A 14,706-nucleotide genomic window follows, 5' to 3' on the forward strand; every position below is an offset into this window, starting at 1 on the left:
GGGAATCGGAGGGTGAGGCCTCGGCCTGATCGAGAGGCTGCCACACTCGTTCCCAGCCTGCAGTGTTGGGCTGTGTAGATGCGCTTTAATTAGTATTGAAGACCATCGGGCTTGCTGCCAGGTGGCCAGTAGTGGTTCAGGGAACTTTGTTTCCCTTTCTCCTCTACCTGGGAAATAGGGAGCGTAAATAGGGCCCATGGGAGAATTCCCGATTGTGATTGTTCTAGAGGAGTCCTGTTGCTGTTGATTTTAGTCATTGACTCCTGGTTGTTTTGATTGAAGCTTTCTACAACTCCCCAAATCTTACACTTGGTGCCATCTAAATGCTTTCATTAGCATGTTAGATTTTGTTGATTCCTAATAGTATGTGCGTGGTGGGCAGTCACCTTTGCCTGCCACACTGCCAGCTTCCTATGGCATGAGTGAAGTCCCCATATACCTCTTGTTTGCCTTGGCTATGTCTTGTTTGCCCTGGCTGTGTCATTTATCACAAAGCCTAGGCTACTCTGAGCTCTTTGTCACTGCAGAACCAGCCACTGCAGACCCAGCGGTAGGCAGAGCCAAGAAGTTCATTATTCTCCTGCTGCCCAGGGGAAGTGTTGGTTGCTGGTCTTCTGGTTGCTTCTCTGCGAGCAGGATTTCCATTTGGTGAAGAGACACCACTGTGAATAAAAGTTAAAGGGACACAGGGAAGAGCACAGGCCAGGACAGCTGTGGACCCCCTGCTTGAGTCAGTACCATCCTGTGTGGGGCTCTGCTTGTTCACATGCAGAACTGAGAAAACCCCTTGTTCCGCCTGGTCTTTCTTTCGCATTACACATGGGAAATACACTGAAATAGGTCCTGGTCCTTAAGCAGCTTACGTTCTAAAAATAACTGAAACAGAAGTTCTGTTTTTTATTGAAGATCCTTCCTCAAATATGTTATTTTAACATTTTAATTATTTCGCCATTTTAAAATTTTTATTTCTCTGAGGAAAGATAGAGGTTGTTATTATAGATCATGGGATCATAAGCCTGGGAAGGTCCCCTAAGCCAGTCCTCTCCTTTGACCAGTCAGGTGACCTCTGACCAGAAAGGTTGTGACCTGCACAGTTAATTCCGTGACCAAATCGGAACAGAGGCTGAGGTATTTTTACTCTCATTTTGGATTTTGTTTGTTTGGTTTTGCTTTACTGTACTATGGTGTTTTTCTCAGCGCTTAAGAAACGGGGAAAAGGATTAAGACTAAATGCATCTAGATTAAAAAGTCATGCATGTCTTGTCAGAAAAGAGATTTGGATCTCATGAAGTACAATAGGCTGAAGATTCTTGTCCTATTTTTAGAATCACAGGCTTGAAAATCTGCATTCATCTAATCCTCCAGAATTTCCAGTGATAATAAATCCTGTGACTGAAATGCCTGAATGCCATATCTGTTTGAAATAATGTCAAGATGAAGAGGTCAGTAGGAGGTGGCTTTCCAGGCATTTTGGCTAAAGCTATAAGCAGAGTTTGGGAGTGATGACTTCAATAACACTCTTAAGCCAGTGGCTTGGGAAGTAAGGTCAGTGTATTAAACTCTCAGCTGAATGACTTGAGGATTGTGAGCAATGATAACCAATGTTAGGCTTACATCCTAAAAGGGACATTGCCAAAAACAAAGTCACTATAAAAATTCTCCCAAGCTTTCGGAAGATGAGTGTCAATATCCAATTGGTTCTCTTCCTTCCTAATCTCATTTAATCCCTCCTGGCCCTAGTCTAGACCTGGCTCTATTCACCTCACACCTGGACAATTGCACCTCACTGTCTCCTTTCTTTTCCCCCCTCCTCTGTCACCATGCCAACTTTCCTAAAACACTTCTTTTCACCTGCTGCTGAAATGTTGAGAGGTTCCCTAGTGGCCTTCTTCAGTTTGCCCTCTGTCTGCTTCTCTGGTCTTCTCTCCTTCTGCGCCCTTCGTTCTCCAGTCTGAACTGCCCATATTCCCTAATCGCATAATACACATCAGTGCACTGGGTGATAGTGTAGTCCCAGCAATCAGAAAACCTGAGTCCAGTCCTGCTCTTCCAGTCTTGTGACCTCAGGTGTGTTAGAAATGGATCTCGTTTCTCATCTAAGTGGGGACAAAAAGGCTTTGTAAGAATTTCATGAAATACTATAGGTAAAAGTGCACGGGGCAGTGTCTAGCACATAGTAAGTGCTATTAGTTGCTGATACCATTGTTGTTATCATGCCTGCCTCTGTGCCTTTGTTCCTGTTACTAGTTTCACTTTTCTAAGGTCTTCACTCCTCCACGGCCCAGCCTTATCTCATCTCCCCATTCATAAGAGCGCCAGCCCATAATGAGTTCAGTCCCATGTTTCCAGTTTTCTTTGCAGTACCAGTGGCCAGCACAGTGCTTTCCTGCTACAGTGGAGGAGTGGTGACTTTTTTTGGGGGGGGAGGGGGGTGTGAGACATTCTTGTATGAACTTATCTGGCCTTTTGGCATCCTTGGGGTTCTAGCAGCGGCGTCTCTCCAGCTATGTGGTTTTTCTTCTTCTGGTCATCTGGTATTCTTGGGCTCCCGGCTCAGGTCCTCATGCTGTCTCAAATTTACTTATACCAAAAATTAATATGTCTTGAGTAAAGTAGTGCTTGTTGTTTTGGAGTTGTTATTTCACTGACAGATTCCTTTGATATCAGAATTTTACTAGGTTCTGGACTTCGTAAGTTCCATTCTATCCAGAACTGCCCAAAGAATTCATCTATAAAAAGACAAGGATAATACTGCACATTTTCCCACAGCTCTTTAATCACTTTGAGAATTAACTAAAATATAGCAAATATTTGTTAATTCTGAAAATTCTACCCTCTTGTAGTAAAGAAATTGATGTATGTTTTTACAAGGCCCAAGTGAAATAATTCGTATCAGGAAGAACAAAGCACTGAAAGAACAGGGAAGGAGTGATACTTGTCTGAGTGGGTGCTTGAGGAAGGCTTCAAGAAGAGGCAGCATTTAAACTGGAGCTTGAAGGAGGAATGGGATTTTGATAGCTGGGTAAAGGTGGGGCATCAGAGAGAGCATTCAAGACTGACAGAAGAACATGACAAAAGGTACCAAAGCTTGCCCAGCCGGTGTGGCTCAGTGGTTGGGTGTCAGCGTATGGCCAGGAAGGTAATGGTTTGATTCCTGGTCAGGGCACATGCCTAGGTTGTGGGCTCAATCCCTGGTGTGGGGCGTGCAGGAGGCAGCTGATTGATGATACTCATCGTTGATGTTTCTATCTCTCTCTCCCTTCCCCTTCCTCTCTAAAATAAATTAAACACACACACACACACACACACACACTCACGATGCAAAGGCTTAAAAATATAAGGACTGTTTCTGCAGAGGTAAGAAATGAGCCTGGAAATAGAAAAATGAGACTCTTGCTCATGTGGAGTTGCCTCTTTTTGCCCTCTCCACTCTAATTTTCCCCTGTTGCTGTGCGTCTTATTTTGTTCCACTTGTGATGACCCCTGTTGATATACTTAGAGGATAATAACTTTCTTGTGCACATTAATGGGATTATCATAAATAAAATAATACTGTTTATGTTAATGAGATCCAAAATTTCACACAATTACTAAATGACATCTTGGAATGGATGGTTGGGGAATGTTTTTCAGGTTGAAAATATCCTCTTGCATGACCGAGGCCACTACGTCTTGTGTGACTTTGGAAGCGCCACCAACAAATTCCAGAACCCACAAACTGAAGGAGTGAATGCAGTAGAAGATGAGATTAAGAAGTAAGATTTTCCTTCTTTCTTGGAGATCAGCAGCTTGCAGCTTATGGATGAGAAGGTCAGGGTGGGATGACAATGATGCTAGTCAGTCTGTTCCTCTTCTTAGATAATTATGTTGGTGGTTGGCTTATTTGATTTTAATTGGAGAATGTGGAGGGGGTTTATAGTTATTGATCAGTAGAGTAAAATGACTCTGATACACTTTAGCAATGGGCCTATGGTAATTGTATATAGATATTTTTATTTATGTCATAATTGCCCTTAAAAAGCTGAATAGTACACACATCATAGAAATAAAACATCCGTGATGTTATTAGTCAGTTGGGTACACTTTTACTGAACCCTAACTTGCTTTGTATTCCTTTCTTCTTATAAGGAGCTTACCTGCAGTATATGGAGGGCTGAGTAGGGTATTGAAGTCTCTACGGATATTGAGTCACTGACTTTCATGAGGAAAAGCTTCTTTGGATATGTGACTCCAGTAAGAACCTGACCCATTTTTCCTGTTGTCCAAAGTGTTGGATTTTTACAGGCAACAGCACTCACTATTAATACTACGAATAAATCAGCTGTCTAGCATGCCCACTCATATCCTGATCCTTTCTTTCGTTTCCTGCTTCACAACCCTGGCAACGAAGCCTAGGGCAGGAAAACTTCTGGTCCAAGTCCCTAATGGACACCTAAACCACAGTACTCTCTGGGCTCTAGCGACTCAAGCAGCACAAGTCACATGCTTGGTAATACCAAGACACGTTAAAGATGAGCTCATATCCTCTTTTCTTGAGCCAGAGATTAGAGGAAAACTGTTGTTTCACTAATCCAGCAGCGAATATCTATCCACCTCCCACCCCAGCCAGGGCCCATTTTCTGCTGTTCTCCAGCGTCCTAGCCAGTATTATATCTCTGTGTCAAGTCACATTAAAAGGGATTACTATTTTAAAAAACATACCAGCAAAAAAAATATCAAACAACAGGGATTTATAGGAGAAAATTTTGTTATTTGAGGACCCAAGAAAGATTGCTTTTGGAGTTTATTTAATGCCACAGTGTCTGGGTCCCCATATGCTGTTGAGCAGGACTGCTGCTAGAGGGCCACGGGTGTGTACCAAGGACAGCCTTTTATTTTATCTGCACTAATATTTCCTACTCTCTTCTGCAGATTGCTCCCAGGGAGCTTATATATGAAGTATTTCTGCTACCCCTGGTCTTTACATCATTGACATATTTAACAAAAAATGAATCTTTTGATTGTAGATACACAACGCTGTCCTATCGAGCACCAGAAATGGTCAACCTGTACAGTGGCAAAATCATCACTACGAAGGCAGACATTTGGGTAGGTGTCAACTAACCTATCCACATCTCAGATATCGGCAGTCTTGACTGTAATCTCCCAAGTTTAATCCAGACTGCCATAGCAAGGGTGGCCACTGTGCCAACTTGTTGTCGACTTATCTCTCGAGGTTATTCTTAACCCGAGGTGACCAACCATTGCTTCTTTAAGCATGTGAAAGAAAATGACTTTAGAGCTCTGTGAGAATTATTCAGGTGACCTGCCCATTATTTAGATGGTTGTCACATATGTGATACTAGTTCTTAAGAGCAAAACAACTGAAATACTTGTTCTTTATTAGAGCTCAATTTGGTAATGATAGTAGAAATAATGTAACTCAGCAGCTTAATAATGGTGTTGGGCTTTAATTCAAATTATTAATAGGTTAATAGTACATAATTTTTATATCTGCTAGTAAATGTATCTCTCAGTAGACCCATTTGTAGTTATGGTGAATACACCACTAGTAGCAATCTGCTTTCTTTATTTTTTTTAGGCTCTTGGATGTTTATTATATAAATTATGCTACTTCACTTTGCCATTTGGGGAGAGTCAAGTGGCAATATGTGATGGAAACTTCACAATTCCTGATAACTCTCGATATTCCCAAGACATGCACTGCTTAATTAGTAAGTATTCAAGTTTCTGGTTTTATATTTTTATCGCTAATCTCTAGGAATGAATTGAAGGGTAAAAGGACTGGTGGATTGGATGCAAAGATAAAGAAGTTAGTTGATAATGGTTGGTCACTCAAACATAATATAACAGTAACCAGTGAGAGTGGTGGTTTGTTGTTTTTTTGCTAGAAATCTACACTCTGTTTTACACCTAAGCCAGCCACCTTAGCAGAAATCCTAACTGTACTTTGAGCAATATAGTACTGCTCTGTTCTCTTGTAGTCTGTTTTATAGGCTCTGGTACCAAAGGAGTCCAGCTGACTCATCAAGTGATGAGAAATTCATCTTTGCAAAACTGGAAGCAATTCAAATAATGATTGCAGTGCATTGGCTGGAGTGAATATATAATTAAGACTGTATAACTCTATGGAACTAGGTTTTTCCTCTCATTTAGGTTAATCACTGGATTTTGATAACAAGTATTTAAACTCAGTGCTTTAAATGTTTTTTAAATTCCCCACTTTTTTGCATCGTCAGAGTAAGCATATGTACTAATGTTCATTAACCAGATGGTAGACCAGGTAATCTTTGCATAAGCCCCTGTACTGAAAAGCTAAAGAAACAGATTATTTTTATTATCTTTTTATATCAGTGAACACATGTAGCATCTAAATTTTAACCATTATGGATTATAAATCCTGAGCAACCCAGTTTGGGTCCTAAATGGGGATGCTCTGAAGAAAATAGAAGCCAATGTGGGCGAAGCATCTGACATTTTTTGAGGGCCTACTTTTACATAGTTTATACTTCATTTAATTCTTAAAACCTTATACAGTAAATGTAATTATCTCCATTTTATGCAAATGAGGAAAGTATAGGTAATTTATCCAAGTTAACATAGTTATAGTTTTTAAGTGACTACCCACTCCATTATGCTAATTTTACCAATCAACCTCTTCCATTTATTGACAAAAAAGTGAGGGAGGGTATTTAAAGGAATGGAATGGTTATTGGATTGTTTTCAGAGGTAAAGTGTTATATCTGTTGTAGAATTGCAGCTAATTTAAATGAGATTGGAAGGAAATACGAGAAAATGTCCCAATTTGATGCTACTAAAATGATTGGATTTTTTTGTAACTCATTTTTTTTCTTTTTAACATTTGTGCAGAAAATTCATATTAGGAAAAACAACTCCATGAATGACATCTTTACTAAACTCTGATTTATTTCAGTTTACAAACTTTTTGATGATTCTTTTGTCACCCTAAACTGATAGGTCTAAATTAAATTTATTGCCATTCCCCCACCCCCTTTAACTACCAATTCAAGGTTCCCCTCTCTTTTCAATTTCTATTAATGGCATTGCCACTAAAGCCTAGGTGACTGAAATTTAAGGTTCTCTTTGGATTTGCCTACTCAGAGAGAGGGAGTATTTCCTAAATGGCATTAGGTTCTTTCTTTGGTGTTTCCCATCATCATTTTGTTCTCTCCATTCTCATTACTGAAATGATATCACAGTAATCCTCAGTTCTCGAATATCTCCCATCTCGAACAATTCTGGTTTTTGACCAAGTTGTTCATGGAAAAAATGTCCTCGTTTTTGAACAAAACTTCAGTTTTCTACCTGACAACCCTTTCGTGCTGATACATCTGCATGACAAAAAGCATCTCTCAGGCCACAAACAAAGGAGAGAATGTGAGTCAGTTTATTTCTAAACCACTAAACCTTGCATTGTTAAACATCTCAGGAAATTGTGCTGTGAATATTGTGTGTGTGTGTGTGTGTGTGTGTGTGTGTGTGTGTGTGTTTTGCTTTTGTTGCTGGTGAAATAGATGATTAGCACAATTTTAAAGCATAAAGAGGCCATCCCAGTGCTGACGTTGCTAAAGGTGTGAAACTGCTCACAAAACAAAGATCACAGACAGTTGAAGAGGTAGAAAAACTGTTGTTGATTTGGATAAAGAAAAGGCAGTTAGCTGGTGACTGTATTTCAGTGACAGCATTTCCAAGGCAATGAGATGTGAAAAAGCAAAGAGGCTGCACCCATGAAATGAATGCTGGAAGTGAGTCATTTAAGGCTGGTAGGGGTGGTTCGATAAATTTAAGAAAAGAAATGTTTGTTTATAGATTAAACAGTACATTAGACATGTACTACTAGTATATATGTTTAAAAAACGGTTAAGACAGGGAATCATTTAGGGGTCTGGAACAGATTAATTCAATTTACATTTTTCTAATGGGAAAAAATGATTTGGTTTTCGAACAGATCGCTTCTTGAACAGCCTTGGGGAGTGAATTCAGTTTGAGAACCGAGGTTCCACTCTATATACAGTACAGGCTCTGTCAGCTCATGCCTTTAGTAGTGGATTGTCCATAGCCTCCCCCTCTTTCTTCAGTCAATCCAACACACCTTCACCACAAGATTAATCTTGTAGAATACCACCCTATCATGTGCCTATTCAGTAACTTCATGGCCACAGTAGGGCTCATACTCAGTGTGGCATTTAGAATCCTTCATACTCTGGTTCCATCCCACCCACCCAGCCTTATTTCCCTGTACTCTCTGACAAGAAAATCTATGTCCTGGCCTTCTGGCTCCTCTATTTCCTTGTAGCAAGGCATTTTTTTTTAAAATTTTTTTTTTTCACTTTCTCCAAGTTCATCTTTGCTCAGACTATTCTCTCATCTGTAATGTCTTTTTCTCTGCTTTACCCTGACTGACTAAATTCTTCCCTGCCTTCAAGGACAAGCTCAAGTCCTGCCTCTTCTGCAAGCCCTTCACAAGACTGTAGCCTGGTCAATTTTTTTTCTGAACTTACTGTCTAAACCATTCATTTGATTTCTTAAGCAATAAATGGCCTTGCATTATTGTTTGTATATACTGTATATGTGAGTGTGTGTTTGTGTGTCTTAAAGATTTTTTTCCCTGAGGATTTTTCCATTTTCTGAAAGGGCAGCTAGAAACAGACAAGTGTTAAAAGTAGAGGTGTATTTGTTATTTTGTGATTTCTTTTAGCCTTAAAACTAGCTTAGATCAACAACAACAACAACAACAAAATAATAAGTTTATGAAATGTAAGTTTCGGTTATAATTATTAAGAATAATCACTTGTTTAACAAGATCATATGAACTGAGGAGGCCAGAAGCAAGACCATGTAACTTCCTAGGTCCCAGAATATGAAGGTAGTAACTTTCATATTGAGAATTTGAGTCCCAATTGTGGAGAGCACAGTGAACTTCAAGTATCTTTGTTACAATTTTAAAACTTTGTTATTTACTTGTAGATATTTAAAATTTTAGGAAAGTGAGAGTTTCCCTTTCTGAGAAGGGAGGAAAAGGACAAATTGGACTTTTATGAGGAAAAAAAATTGCTTCCTAGCTAATGTAATAACTGTTAGGATATTATTAAATGAGGTAACATTTGTTTTTCTTAGGGTATATGTTGGAACCAGACCCTGACAAAAGGCCGGATATTTACCAGGTCTCCTACTTCTCATTTAAACTACTCAAGAAAGAATGCCCAATTCCAAATGTTCAGGTATGTGAAAGGTGCTTTTTAGGGGATGTAAACATAATTAATTGTCATCTAGAATTCTTGGGGTGTTAATCAGCTGTTTAGTGAATATAGATGTCCCTTGCTTTATCTAGTAGGGCTCATTCAAGCAAATTGCTAGGAAGTAATTGCTATTAAACAGAATCCATTTTTCCCATAGAATTTAATTCTAAAACTGAGGTAATTACACTGGGGAAAAACAAAAAACCCAAGGGATCGAGTTGAACACTTTGGGTAAAGATTGACTAAACTGTGGTCTTGCTGATTTTCACAATTCACTAAGAGCTTATTGTATTTACCTAGACATGGTTAGGCAGCTGCTTTCCTGAGCCAAGGCCTGGACGTGCCCCACACCAATTGGAACCAAAGCCCCTTGTCCCTTTTCTCCTTCACTGCAGCAGAACTTTCTTGATTTTGCTTCTGCTGTTGGCCATCTGTGACTCACACTCCTTTTCCTCTACCCTCCCCACACACATCAGAATGTTTTCTACACTTTTAATCCTAAACTCTGCATTCTCAGTATCAGAATACAGTTCTTGAAAACACCCTTTTTACAGCCTTGGCATATTTTTCTGGTCATAGTACGATCCAACTTTCTTGAATATTGTACTAATAGGTGCCGTCTCAAGTTCTGATCTGAAATTGTCTTGCCTGCTTCTCCAGTAATGAACTTCTGATGTCATTTTGGGAGCTGATCAATAACATTCCACTTTCACTCCCACATTTGGATCAGATGTGGAAGTCATTCAGATGGAGCTAGGAATATTGGCTGTATCACTAATAAGATTGAGTCAGAGAACATAGCTTGGCCAGTTCCCTAACATTAGAGCCTCATGACTGAATAGTGAGCGCCTGATTCCTGAGAGACAGGCTCTTCCCTAAAGGAGGGAGAGCATAAGGAACCAAACAAGCTCACCTTTTTCTTTTAGTCTTATCAGTAAAATAAGTTACACCTTCTCCCTTGGGAAAGGAACACTTGGTGGGTGAAAAAGAATCTAGGAGACATTTTCTGCAGAAATTGCCCCCACCTAAAAATGTGAAGGAAATGAGACATCCTCTTAAAAGCCAGTTTCAGCCCTGACCGGTTTGGCTCAGTGGATAGAGCGTCGGCCTGTAGACTAAGAGGTCCCAGGTTCAATTCCAGTCAAGGGCATGTATCTTGGTTGTGGGCACATCCCCAGTAGGAGGTGTGCAGGAGGCAGCTGATCAATGTGTCTCTGTCATCGATGTTTCTAACTCTCATCCCTCTCTCTTCCTCTCTGTAAAAAATCAATAAAATATATTAAAGTATATATTTTTTTAAAAAGCCAGTTTCATTACTAGTATTTTGTTTGTCATGTTTCCCAGAACAGGGGATACTGTACAGTAATCTAACATGACCGTGTTTTCTTTCACTATCCCATTTTCCCATTCATAAAGTTAAATAATAGGAAATATAATTGGAAGCATTCAGATTGGTAACCAGTTTTTAATAAGTCAGCTTCACAAGTCTCAAGTCATTTGATGCTTGCTCAGCAGTGGTAAACAGTGGTCTTGTGGTTAGAGACAGCTAGTGCTCCCTGGAGAGACAGTATTGGATGGATGGTGCCGAATCCAAGCTCAGGGAGCTCAGTCAGCATGGCTTGTGGACTGAGTAGTGCCTCATGTGCTGGAAAGAGGTGCTGGCTCAGCAACTAGACACACTGGCTGTGGTTCTCTCCCAGCATTCTGACTAGAAGGTTGGGCACACTAGTCAGCTCTGACTTCTCTAATATCTAGCTGAGAACTTAAATAGTAATAAAGCCCGGGCGGTGTGGCTCAGTGGTTGAGTGTTGACCAGGATGTCACACTTTGATTCCCAGTCAGGGCACATACCCAGGTTACCGGCGAATCCTCAGTGTGGGGCATGCAGGATGCAGCCAGTTGATGATTCTCATTATTGATGTTTCTATCTCTCTCTCCCTCTCCCCTTCCTCTCTGAAATCAATAAAAATATATTTTTTTAAAATTTTTAAGTAATATAGGTTACTGACATCTCTTTTCATTCCTATCATAACCTCACTTCTAAGCTGTGCTTTAGGGAGAGAAGGGTACTGACATCAAACCCCGGTCACCTTAGCCATACAAAAGGTTGAGAATGATGGCAGGGGAATGTGTCGCAGGGGGTTGCTCTGTCCTCTTCTCAGATACTTTGTCCCTCTGACTGGGGCTGAGTCCAGTGGGATATGCTCTACCAGAGATCAGGGTCTAGAAGTCACTCTGGAAAAACCCAACACATATTTTCATCAGCCCAATCATGGTAATCATTCTTCTACAAAGAAATCTGTGATTTTTAAAAAAAATTTTCTTTCATTCTATAGAACTCTCCCATTCCTACAAAGCTTCCTGAGCCAGTGAAAGCCAGCGAGGCAGCTGCAAAGAAGACCCAGCCAAAGGCCAGGTAAGAAATGCCTCAGTGAGCACCTGTTGTGCTCTGTTGCCTCAGTAGCAGGGGAGGGAGGGTGCCTTGTATTTCTTGATTCTTCTACTGCCATGGCCAAGAGGCTGCCCAGCACAAGAAAGCAAGCTGTATCTCCTGTAGGCAGAAGCTATCCCTTGGGAGTGCAAGGAGGAATCTAATAAAATACGATGATCTACATTTGAAAGAGAATAAAAAATTCCACAGCTGTTTCCCTTGTTTGGGATTAGGCACAGGAGCATTCAGAGATGAAGCAACAGCAGACTTTAAATATTGCTAGTACAAGAGTGTCCTGGCCTTTGTTTAGCCTCCTTCAGCACCCTAATCCTCTATCTCCCTTTCCTTTTTACTCACTCAGGCCCTGGCCACATTAGGGAAGTACAGGTCAAAGCACTGAGTCCATGAAACAGCCAAAGAGCCTGTGGATCTTAGTTAATCACATCCTGTGTAACCTAGGGTGTTCCAAGACACAGATGATAAGAGAGGACTACAGAAGCTAGTATTTTATTTGGGGAAATGCCTGAGAGAGAAAATAGGGAGGGAGCCAGGGAAGGTTGAGAGAGCCATCAGAAGGTGATGTAAGTCTGACCTAGAGAGTGGGAGGAGAAAGTTGGGGGTGGAAGTGACCTAAAAATTGCCACACAATTTAAGGAAGGTTTGCCAAAGGGGAATCCTTGGTCAAAGTCAGCTACCAGAGGAATCTCCTATGTCCCAGGACCTGGTCTGCCTTAATATCCCTGTGGCTAGGATAGTAAGACTGGGGGCCACCTATGGGAAGCCTCAGGGCAAACACAGCAGTAGCAGTGGATTTCGGAGCACAGCAGCTGGAGTGCTTGGTCTTTCATATCCCTTGTATATGAAGGTCTGCAGGACACATCCTCATGACTGCTATGCCTTCCCAATGGCAAATTCTAAGGGTAGCCCCAGAGATGTTTATACCCCTTTTTTTCCTACCACACTCCCATGGCAAGGAAACGTTAAGCAGCAAATTATCAACAAAATACCTTAGATGGGAATATGTGAATTTTTATAGAACAGTAAAATAACTTCTACATTAAAAAAAAATCTTGAATGTTTATAGAATGCCTGCAGATGTGGCTCTAAATTAATGAGACTTTGGTTTTTTAACAAATTTAGCAAACTATATTCAGATTGTTACTTTGCAGTCTGTCTATTTCTTGCTTAAGTCTGCCATGCTCACCTCTGGGAATTGCTTCTGGGACTAATTTAATAGCTTAGTATTTGGGTTTATGGCCTTCTGTACTAGATCCAAACATGGTATGTACTGAGGCTAAGCAAAGATCTCTTCCCACAAAGCACACACATTTGTAAAAAGGATAGCAACGATTAACATTTGAGTGGTACTCTGTTGTGAAAATGGATAAAATAGTACCTATGTCATAAGGCATCAAATGCATAAATGGCTGTGCAGCTGTTTTATAAATTGTAGAGTGCCCAAGCTGTTAATTTCTATGGACCTCAATAATGCTGTGAGAATACACAGACATGACAGCCAAGAGATTTGGGTCTAAGTCATCCTATCTATAATTTACAGTGATTTCATTTTTGTATTTACTCCCCAATCCTAACAGGTGTGGTTTTTCTTTCTAACTCTTTTTAAAGTGGCCACTATTCATTGAGGCATCTTATATACCAAATGCCTTACTAGGTACTTTACATAAATAAGATGGCTTTCCCCACCCCGTTTTAAACAAATTTATGAAGTTGTTGTTATTATCACTTTATAGATGAGGCAACAGACTCAGAATTTTAAGTTGCCCAAGGCAGTTAGTTAATCACTATGGAGTTAGTAAAAGAACCAGACCTCGAGCATCCACACTCTATACCAGCCGTGGGCAAACTACGGCCCACAGGCCAGATCCAGCCCGTTTGAAATGAATAAAACTAAAAAAAAAAAAAAAGACCGTACCCTTTTATGTAATGATGTTTACTTTGAATTTATATTAGTTCACACAAACACTCCATCCATGCTTTTGTTCCGGCCCTCTGGTCCAGTTTAAGAACCCATTGTGGCCCTCGAGTCAAAAAGTTTGCCCACCCCTGCTCTATACTCTGTACCTTAAGTGATTTGCCCAAGATCACACAGAGAGGACAACTTAGAGTCGAGTCTCCTGGTTTCTCAGTCTGTATTTTTTCGCAGCATATTGAGACCTGTTCAAACTGATGGTTCAAACATTCTGCATTTCATAAAATGGTTTCACAGTCATTGTTGCATTTGATGTTCACATCCGCCTCTGATGCAGTGTTCACATCCGCCTCATGATGTAGGTATTGTTTTCTCCATTTTACATATAAGGGACCCAAGGCTAAAAGAGGTTAATTGATATGCCCATTGTTATGCAGTTGGTAGGTAGGGAGCTAGTGCTCAAATATAGTTTTCTTTGATTCTAAATCCTAGTGTCTCTAAGATATTATTACCCTTAGAAGTCCACTGTGGGAGTTTTTAATATTTGTTTTTCTACTCAAGTTTGTTTAAGTTCTGATCCTTGGCTTTATCTTTCTTACACCTTTCTCAACATCTGTCCCATTTCCCTATCCACCTCCCTCCCCCAGGTTATAGCCTCCCCAAATGTGAGCGCTTTTATATTATCAGTTCTCTCCCCAGCATAAGAGCTTCTTTCTAGCACAGTGATTTTCAACCATTGTACCGCAAGAATTTTAAAAACATGCAGTACCTGACTATTTAGTCGGGGGTACTGACTCTTTTGCCTTAGATTGTCAAGTTAAAAAAAATGACAACAGCCAACACAACAATAGCCTTCTGGTATAAATGAATCAAAATTATACCTATTTTTTAGTCAGATCGGCCAAAAACATAATATATTTCTGGGTGTGCCACAGAATTTTAATAATTGGTTTACGTGTGCCACGGATGAAAAAGGCTGAAAATCATTCTCTAGCAGGATACTAGTGAAAAGCCACGGGTCCAGAATGGAATACCTTGGAGGTATATCACAGGGAAGGACATGGGGCCAATCGCTTTGCTTCCTG

At 40.3% G+C, this 14,706-nt stretch overlaps 1 protein-coding gene across 18 annotated transcripts in view; it reads left to right on the forward strand.

Annotated features, from left to right (window-relative positions):
- Nucleotides 1-14,706, forward strand: part of AAK1 (AP2 associated kinase 1) — a 148,487-nt gene that overhangs the window by 82,717 nt on the left and 51,064 nt on the right. For 17 of the 18 annotated variants that reach the window (XM_059659566.1, XM_059659568.1, XM_059659567.1 and 14 more), the window contains exons 6-10: nucleotides 3,634-3,755; nucleotides 5,007-5,088; nucleotides 5,582-5,714; nucleotides 9,139-9,242; nucleotides 11,597-11,676. In XM_059659566.1, coding sequence (XP_059515549.1) covers nucleotides 3,634-3,755; nucleotides 5,007-5,088; nucleotides 5,582-5,714; nucleotides 9,139-9,242; nucleotides 11,597-11,676 — 521 coding nt within the window. Of the gene's footprint in view, nucleotides 1-3,633; nucleotides 3,756-4,151; nucleotides 4,234-5,006; nucleotides 5,089-5,581; nucleotides 5,715-9,138; nucleotides 9,243-11,596; nucleotides 11,677-14,706 lie in introns of those variants that run through there. The other variant, XM_059659565.1, reaches the window with a different exon arrangement.

The sequence above is a fragment of the Myotis daubentonii genome, chromosome 12, assembly GCF_963259705.1.
Source record: "Myotis daubentonii chromosome 12, mMyoDau2.1, whole genome shotgun sequence".
NCBI lineage: Eukaryota > Metazoa > Chordata > Mammalia > Chiroptera > Vespertilionidae > Myotis > Myotis daubentonii.